The sequence below is a fragment of the Alosa pseudoharengus genome, unplaced genomic scaffold (assembly GCF_046254945.1).
Source record: "Alosa pseudoharengus isolate Yale_2024_CS ecotype anadromous, Long Island Sound unplaced genomic scaffold, YU_APseudo_1.1 YU_APseudo_1.1_scf_1, whole genome shotgun sequence".
Taxonomy (NCBI): Eukaryota; Metazoa; Chordata; class Actinopteri; order Clupeiformes; family Clupeidae; genus Alosa; species Alosa pseudoharengus.
In genome coordinates, this window is record NW_027468564.1 from 47,929,112 (window position 1) to 47,938,441 (window position 9,330).

At 40.3% G+C, this 9,330-nt stretch overlaps 1 protein-coding gene and 1 long non-coding RNA gene across 2 annotated transcripts; both read right to left on the reverse strand.

Moving 5' to 3' along the window:
• Positions 1-2,184: 2,184 nt before the first annotated feature.
• LOC143131180 (uncharacterized) lies at positions 2,185-2,821 on the reverse strand. The gene is made up of 3 exons (XR_012988050.1): positions 2,741-2,821; positions 2,460-2,505; positions 2,185-2,272 (listed from the first exon to the last, which is right to left on the reverse strand). It is a non-coding gene; the product is annotated as an uncharacterized LOC143131180 (long non-coding RNA).
• Positions 2,822-3,591: 770 nt separating this feature from the next.
• Positions 3,592-7,195, reverse strand: LOC143119294 (B-cell receptor CD22-like). The gene is made up of 6 exons (XM_076280690.1): positions 7,129-7,195; positions 6,261-6,311; positions 5,519-5,815; positions 5,197-5,421; positions 4,112-4,369; positions 3,592-3,707 (listed from the first exon to the last, which is right to left on the reverse strand). Exons 2-6 carry the CDS (start codon positions 6,298-6,300, stop codon positions 3,592-3,594), a joined length of 936 nt encoding a protein of 311 aa, XP_076136805.1. The 5' UTR covers positions 6,301-6,311; positions 7,129-7,195.
• Positions 7,196-9,330: the final 2,135 nt, after the last annotated feature.

The following is a 9,330-nucleotide window of genomic DNA, read 5'->3' on the forward strand; positions in this document are numbered from 1 at the left end:
GGCACAGAAACATGCTGTTTTTAATGATCATAATCATGATAACATTCATCATACTGGTACTTAACAAAAGTCAATCAAGCAACAATGGTTCTTCAATATGTGAGACTACTTTCACACAGCCGTTTTGTTTTGAGTCTGAAACGGTTCATTTTTACCTATCATCCACATTTCTGAGCTCCTGAAACAGATCCATTTGAAAATGCTGTCTGCCCCAAATTCATTTGAAAACACAGGCTTTGCGTTTTCATGGGGACAGTGAATCTGCAAACAATTGAAAATGACGACGGGGAAACCCAATGTGCCCTTACTGATTGGACCTTGACATTCCAATGTTTCTTGAGTCTCCAAGACTCACTTTGACTTCCACTACTAACCTGACTGCTGTGACTGCACTATGCAGAGGAAAATACAAGCTTAGTAGCCTTGTTGTCTTTGGTAGTACCTGCAGTTATATTACACATAGTATATTGCTGATAATTGCACAAATGGTCATGTGATTTGTGCAAATGGTCACGTTAACTGGGTTTCAGGAGCCCCCCCCCCCCCCCCACACACACACACACAAACACACACACACACACACACACACACACATAAACACACACACATACTCCTGGTGTCACGTGCAGACAAGATTCAAGGATTGAAAACACGCTGAGTGGATGGAGAACGTATTTATAAAACGAAACACAAAACAGTGTAGATGTAACCTGAGATGACTCATCATATTTAACAAAAGACTGATACTTAAGTCAATCAAGCAACAATGGCTCTTCAATGTGTCTAACCTTTAGAAGGAACAGCAACTCCAGTAGAGTTCCGAGAGCCTACTTCATTCTGTGCCTCACAGTGGTAAAGTCCACTGGTATCAGAGGTCACATTGAAGCTGATGCTCTCCCCTGTGCCCCTAACAAGAGATTCAGCTCCACTCTTCATGTACCAGGTGTAGGTGTGTGTTGGTGGGTTGGCATCACTGCTGCAGGTCAGAGTCACTGAAGTCCCCTCCTTTATTCCATCAGAGTGAGACATGTGTTGGCTTGTCTGCTAAAAGTGGAGCCAGGTTATAGTTCCCTTTTGATGAATAAAATTGAATTGTTTACAGTTTTAACAAAAGAAGGCATGGGAAACAATAATGTTTAGATTAGAAGGTCTGTTAGATCAGTTTGGTGAGATTTTGTGCCACAACAGTTTACAATATCCATCACTCACAGTCGTTTATGCTAGATAATTTTCTTTAGAACAATAACATTATAAGGAAGTTAAATAGAAATGCAGACATGTTCACTTACATCTCACATTGAGAAAGACATTATTTGAAGAGAGACTCTCATGTCCTCTAACAGAACAGGAGTAACTGCCTGCATCCTCAATGCTGACTGGGTTTAGATGCAGCTTGTTGTCTCGGGTTGTGTGTTCATAGGTCACAGGCTGTCCATTCTTGTACCAGATGAAGATGGGGTCTTTACTCAGTCTACAGGTAGTATCACAGGTGAGGGTCACTCTCTCTCCCTCTGTCACTGCTTCAGGAGGTATGAACACCTGCAGAGCTGGAGGATGTACAGTATTATACAGACAGTTCTGAGTGTAGACACATTTCAGTACCAAAATAGTAAAAGCAGTTACCTGTAACAGTGATGTTGACTCCAGGTAACCCAGAGTAACTTTCTCCCTGTTTTGTTAAGAACCTGAAGGCATATTCTCCAAAGTGACTCTCTCTGATGTCTTTCAGTCTCAGAGTGCAACTATTCCTTTCAATCCTAATATGCTCTGTGTGGTTTTGGTATTCTTTATCCAAATGTAGGTCTATAGGGTGATTGCTTGTTTTTTGATTGTTAAACCAGAATGTTGTGGTGATGTTTTGATCTCTGGGATATTTGTAAGTGCAGGAAATATCCACAGATGAACCCTTCAGTACACAGATGCTGTTAGATGAGTAGGTCACACCCCAACACTGTTCAGCTGGAGCACCTGCAGTCAGGTTTGGAATTTGAGCATCAGAACCATGTATCAGTGTATACATGCATATCATATTATATACTGCAGGGCACATATATACAGTTTCTCTGGGAATGGCTGCTGAAGGTATAGGGGTGAACAACCTCTGGTGTTTTTGGTTTGGTCCTTTGTTGACATATAACGTACGTTGTTTTGGACAAAAGTATCTCTTGAGCTCCATCTCTGTAGGGGGTGTCTCTTTCTGCAGAGTCTCATACACTGAGGCCTGAGCTCTACTCTGGAGAGGCATGTATGTGTCACTCACACTCCTCAAACTCTGATAACACAACACACACACACACACACACACACACACACACACACACAGAAAATCATTTTGTATATAGCAGTGCTATCACTGAGCAGTCAAATAGTATTACAGTAATAAATCAATTCTTCATTTGTCTACTTCAAAGATTCCACATATAAAAGTTCCCTTTAAGAATGCAATAGATTCTGAATACCTGTTTTATTGTGGTATTTTCCCTTTTCCTTGCCATCGTATACCTCCTGAATTGAAAATAAGGAACTATAATTTTAATTTCACAAGTAGGCCTATAACGAATAATCTCCACAGAATTTACTACTAACCACACTTTAGTATCTTTGATATTTAATAGAAAAGGTTTATACAGTATAAAGAAGCACATATTCTACACATAAATAACTGTTATGTCCTGGTATTTTGTACTTCCGCTACTACAAAACTGTATGCCCGAGATGTAGACAAACTTCAGCCTTTTACCTGACAAACACCAGCATGAGAGCAAGAATCACAGCTATGATGATTCCTGATGTGACAGCCATGGAAATGACAAGTCCCCCTGGCACAGAAACATGCTGTTTTTAATGATCATAATCATGATAACATTCATCATACTGGTACTTAACAAAAGTCAATCAAGCAACAATGGTTCTTCAATATGTGAGACTACTTTCACACAGCCGTTTTGTTTTGAGTCTGAAACGGTTCATTTTTACCTATCATCCACATTTCTGAGCTCCTGAAACAGATCCATTTGAAAATGCTGTCTGCCCCAAATTCATTTGAAAACACAGGCTTTGCGTTTTCATGGGGACAGTGAATCTGCAAACAATTGAAAATGACGACGGGGAAACCCAATGTGCCCTTACTGATTGGACCTTGACATTCCAATGTTTCTTGAGTCTCCAAGACTCACTTTGACTTCCACTACTAACCTGACAGCTGTGACTGCACTATGCAGAGGAAAATACAAGCTTAGTAGCCTTGTTGTCTTTGGTAGTACCTGCAGTTATATTACACATAGTATATTGCTGATAATTGCACAAATGGTCATGTGATTTGTGCAAATGGTCACGTTAACTGGGCTTCAGGAGCCCCCCCCCCCCCACACACACACACACACACAAACACACACACACACATAAACACACACACATACTCCTGGTGTCACGTGCAGACAAGATTCAAGGATTGAAAACACGCTGAGTGGATGGAGAACGTATTTATAAAACGAAACACAAAACAGTGTAGATGTAACCTGAGATGACTCATCATATTTAACAAAAGACTGATACTTAAGTCAATCAAGCAACAATGGCTCTTCAATGTGTCTAACCTTTAGAAGGAACAGCAACTCCAGTAGAGTTCCGAGAGCCTACTTCATTCTGTGCCTCACAGTGGTAAAGTCCACTGGTATCAGAGGTCACATTGAAGCTGATGCTCTCCCCTGTGCCCCTAACAAGAGATTCAGCTCCACTCTTCATGTACCAGGTGTAGGTGTGTGTTGGTGGTTTGGCATCACTGCTGCAGGTCAGAGTCACTGAAGTCCCCTCCTTTATTCCATCAGAGGGACTGATGGAAACTGAGACATGTGTTGGCTTGTCTGCTAAAAGTGGAGCCAGGTTATAGTTCCCTTTTGATGAATAAAATTGAATTGTTTACAGTTTTAACAAAAGAAGGCATGGGAAACAATAATGTTTAGATTAGAAGGTCTGTTAGATCAGTTTGGTGAGATTTTGTGCCACAACAGTTTACAATATCCATCACTCACAGTCGTTTATGCTAGATAATTTTCTTTAGAACAATAACATTATAAGGAAGTTAAATAGAAATGCAGACATGTTCACTTACATCTCACATTGAGAAAGACATTATTTGAAGAGAGACTCTCATGTCCTCTGACAGAACAGGAGTAACTGCCTGCATCCTCAATGCTGACTGAGTTTAGATGCAGCTTGTTGTCTCGGGTTGTGTGTTCATAGGTCACAGGCTGTCCATTCTTGTACCAGATGAAGATGGGGTCTTTACTCAGTCTACAGGTAGTATCACAGGTGAGGGTCACTCTCTCTCCCTCTGTCACTGCTTCAGGAGGTATGAACACCTGCAGAGCTGGAGGATGTACAGTATTATACAGACAGTTCTGAGTGTAGACACATTTCAGTACCAAAATAGTAAAAGCAGTTACCTGTAACAGTGATGTTGACTCCAGGTAACCCAGAGTAACTTTCTCCCTGTTTTGTTAAGAACCTGAAGGCATATTCTCCAAAGTGACTCTCTCTGATGTCTTTCAGTCTCAGAGTGCAACTATTCCTTTCAATCCTAATATGCTCTGTGTGGTTTTGGTATTCTTTATCCAAATGTAGGTCTATAGGGTGATTGCTTGTTTTTTGATTGTTAAACCAGAATGTTGTGGTGATGTTTTGATCTCTGGGATATTTGTAAGTGCAGGAAATATCCACAGATGAACCCTTCAGTACACAGATGCTGTTAGATGAGTAGGTCACACCCCAACACTGTTCAGCTGGAGCACCTGCAGTCAGGTTTGGAATTTGAGCATCAGAACCATGTATCAGTGTATACATGCATATCATATTATATACTGCAGGGCACATATATACAGTTTCTCTGGGAATGGCTGCTGAAGGTATAGGGGTGAACAACCTCTGGTGTTTTTGGTTTGGTCCTTTGTTGACATATAACGTACGTTGTTTTGGACAAAAGTATCTGTTAATCAAGTGAACTCGGCTGAAAGAGAACTAAGTAAAAAGAAAGTGGTCTTTGATTCCTATATGTGTTTTTCAGAACATGAAATATTCATGGAATGTTCTTGAAGTATATTAACACTCACAAACTACAGTGATGCGTTTCAGAACAGAATTAGATGTAAAGGCATGGATTCCTTGGTAATGTGATGGATTTGAATCATCTGCACTCACACACTGTGGGGGAGCGGTGACCCTCATAACCTCTCACAGCACAGGAGTAACTTCCCTCCTCAGAGGGTCTGGTTGAGTCCAGTAGTATGGAGGCTGTGGTTTCATCTTGTAGAGGCTGTCCATTCTTGTACCAGACATATTGAGAGCCCAAACTGCAGGAGGTGCTGCAGGTCACTTTAGTCTGATTCTGATTCCCTACAACAGCCTCCTCCTTCACCTGCAGGTCTGAGAGGAGAGGATGGAGGTCATTAAGATTTATACTGTTACAAAATAAACGAATGAGTCACAACTGCCTCATGATATTTAATCAGTTGTACATTACCTGTGATTGAAAGTGCAACACCAGATCTGCCTGTTATCCAGCTCCTGTCTAGGGTTGTGTAAAACCGAAACTGATAAACACCAGAGTGATCATCTGACAGTTTGTCTATTTTCAGACTGCAGTCATAATCAGGAGGGTTGTGTCTTCTGACTCTCCCACTTCTCTGTTCATACCACTCTCCTTCGATATAGTGACCAACCAAAGAATAGTCATATTTGCAGGGCAGGACCACTGATGCTCCTTTAAGACCACAGACTCTAGTGGTGGAGTATGTCACACTCCCTCCGCCCTGCACAGCTGAATCACAGTCAAAACCAACAAAAAACATCATTCAGTCCAACACATTACACTGATAAGGATGGCATGAAACTAAATGAAGATTTTTCTAAAATTAGGAAAATGTTGCTTTCATGATATGAAGTTGCTCTTTGTCAATGTTGAGTTCCTATGCTGTGCTGTGTTTCTGTTATACGACTGTGTAATATTTAAAATGTCTTCTTATACAGCTCTTCAGAATCCTTACAGTTTGTAATAAGCCTTGTATTAAGTAGCATAATGTGTTGTCCACCAGTCATTATCGAAAAAATACCAAATAAATCTTCGCCCTGTCGGGACCTGTTTTCCAATAATGACCAGCAGACATTATCGGGGGGAAAAACTCTTCACCTAGTCGGAACTTAATAATGACCGGCAGACAATACATCATCCCTTGCATAGTGAGTGGGGTTGTTTTTTACTTTACCTGGCAGACTTAGGAGAAATAATACCACCAACATGCACATTATCACCTTCCCTGCAACAATAACACACGCTGGTGAATATGACATGTGGAATTCATGGCAAGTAGAAAACTTGAAAAATTGTTGTTGATGCTTTTTAGTAAATATATCACATTTTAAGATGAGAAAAGAAACCCAGATATTGGTACATTGAGAGTGCAGTGGAGACTAGGACGTGTCCAGTCCACAGAACATTAGAAACAAGATAAAATAACTGTAAAGAAACCACCAAAACATACGGCCCCTATAATTTTCCAAATTGTAATCGATATTTCCCAATTGTAATTTAAATCAAAATTCATTTCCACACACTGCCATTGGTCAGATACCTATCAAGAAGCAAACTGAGCGATGGCTTGATGAGAATGGGAGAGGGCCACTGAGAACTCTCATGCAAGGGGTCAGAGAAACATAACAGAATACAGAAAACGATATTGAAGAAATAAAATGACAAATACAGATAAACCAACAGTCAAGTACACAAATAGCATAAGATGCTATAAAAAGGACCTCATTATCACAGTTACACTTCAAATAGGCAAGAAACACAAATAATACTGAATATGACAATATGAGTATAATACAGGCGTTTATCACTGAGCCATAGAGTTGGAATCTGTCATTACTGGGCTCAGGAGCAGAGTGGCTGTTCTTAACCAATACACCCCAAAAGGCTGTAGGTTCCAGTGATTTTAGAACAGTGAATTATTCTAGCAGAGACATACAGCAAATTAGACATAGCTGAAATTAGACATAGCTGAAATTAGACATACAGCTGAAAATAGACATAGTTGAAACTTTGTAATGGTTGTGGTGGGGAAAAAAACTCACACCGTTCAGTACAAGACCAATTAGCACTCTGGAAAAAATCTTGATCCAAGGAGACACGCTGAGACAAGAGTAGCCGTTGATTGTAGAGCTTTAAACACAACACCATAACATGGAACTGATTACTAGGGCCTCAAGGGGGAAGAGGGCCTTTGCAAAGTCTGGAATATATTTTATTTTTTCCTGAATTGTTTCATTTCCAAATTAAATGTCATAATGAATGTAAGACAAAGTGTAAAGTTAATTTGTAAAGTGTATTTTCTGAATAACTTGGTTGATTGACTGAATTTTGTATATAACAAAATAGTGAAGACTGTCTTAGATCACACTCACCCCTTGCTAAATTGCAAAATGGTTTAGTCTGCCTGCAGGCTTATACAGTAGGTAGGTTATGAACTTTTTTGTTGTGAAATTGAGGAAGATATTTTCTCAAGTTTTTTGTGTTTTGTCGATTTGCGTGTACTGAGTTGCTCTGATGAGAATGGCCCTTGCAAGTCAACTAGGATTAATGTTAATGTTAATGTGGTGAGGATTATATATTGAACTCTGTAAATCTGTGTGAAAAGATTTCAGTGTACTAGTCCAGCCTATATCCACACAAATAGGAAGGCTGTGGTTCTATGTCTACTGTAATTTAAATGTGTGCATGCGGTCACATAGTATCTGCATGTACACACACACACACACACACACACACACACACACACACACACACACACACAGAGGAAGGCTGTGGTCCTATGACTGCTTTCATTTTGTGCATACTGTCACATAGTCTGTGTAGTCACGTAGCTCTGACAGCTAGTTTCATGTCCCCTCCTGTCATGGGTTTTCAGCTTTCATTTATTTACCCTCAGTGAATGTTAAGCTGAGGTGAGTTTAACAGGTGTCACCTTTACATTATTCAAAGCTGCTAGGCTATAGTTGCTCAGGAGCTACTCTATTGATGTTGTCTATGTGAAGAGATCAAACTCCCAATAGACTTGATTAAAATTGTTGAATACCAGTGTAGGTTTTTATAGACTGTATTGTAATGCTATGATCAGTGAATATGATATATTATAAGTATCAATGTATCAAATGCCACCGGACCATTTAACATTTTTATTTATTTTATTTTATTTATTATTATTTTTTTTATTTTTTTTGGGGGGGGGGGGGTTAGCAGTGGCCTTGGACATGAGTCAAGTGTTCTTGGGGTTTATAATGGAACATTTCCTAATGTCCTCTTGGCCTAATGACCTCTTGGTTTGCTTAGTCTTCTTGTAAACCAAATGTAGCCATGAAGTTGTGGTCAACCGACAGTAACTGTCTATACTGCCATATTTTTCAGACGGCAAACAACAGTTATTCATAGTCAGCAAAACTAACAGAAAAACAGAGTTTTTTTTTCAGGAAACAAACGCAAAGGAAACACTTCTTGTGTTCAGACGAACCATCTCTGCAGAGAATACAACTTTGCCTTTTGTGTACTGTACATTCATTATAGGCTGTAATACTAATACTCTTTTAATGAATAATTTATTATAACTAGAAAACATGACCACTGCTCAGTCCTGCACATTCTCTCTCTCTGCAGAAATAAATCACACTTTGTCTCCATCTACTCCATCCCCTACTCTTGCAACTTTTCTGTATGTAAATAAGTGTGTCCATGTGTGCGACTGTGCGTTTGCTTAATGTGTGCTTCTCTGTGTGTGTGTTTTCGCTTGTGAGTGTGTGTGTGTGTGTGTGGGGGGGGGGTAATGGGGTGTGCGTGCGTGTGTGTGCACGTGGGTGTGTTTGTGCATGCGTGCATGTACGTGTTTGTGTTTATCTGTGTGTACGTGCCTGTGTGGGTGTATGCGCGTGAGTGTGCATGCGTGCTTGTGTGTGTGCATGTGTGTGCGTGCGTACGTATGCCTACAGTACATGTCTACTGTGTGTGTGTTTATGGTGTGTTTTTTGTGTGTGTGTGTGTGTGCATGTGTGTGTTTGTGAGTGTTTATGTGTGTGTGTGTGTGTGTATGTGTGTGTGTCTGTCTGTGCATGTGTGTGCGTGTGTGTGTGTGTGTGTGTGTATGTGTGTGTTTATGTGTGTGTGTGTGAGTGTGTGCATACCTGTGTGTGTGTGTGTGTTTGTTTATGTGTGTGTGTGTGTGTGTGTTTGCGTGTGTTCATGAGCGCGTGTGTGTGCATGGTAGTGTACAGTGTCAGGACCACTTG

Excerpts from the sequence above, each read along its gene's own strand:
- LOC143119294 (XM_076280690.1), bottom strand. The coding sequence starts at position 6,300 with ATGTGCATGTTGGTGGTATTATTTCTCCTAAGTCTGCCAG. Across the intron at positions 5,816-6,260 it reads ATTTCTCCTAAGTCTGCCAG|CTGTGCAGGGCGGAGGGAGT; the intron begins GTAAAGTAAAAA and ends ACTGTGATTCAG. Across the intron at positions 4,370-5,196 it reads TCACCGCTCCCCCACAGTGT|CTCTGCAGGTGTTCATACCT; the intron begins GTGAGTGCAGAT and ends TACATCCTCCAG.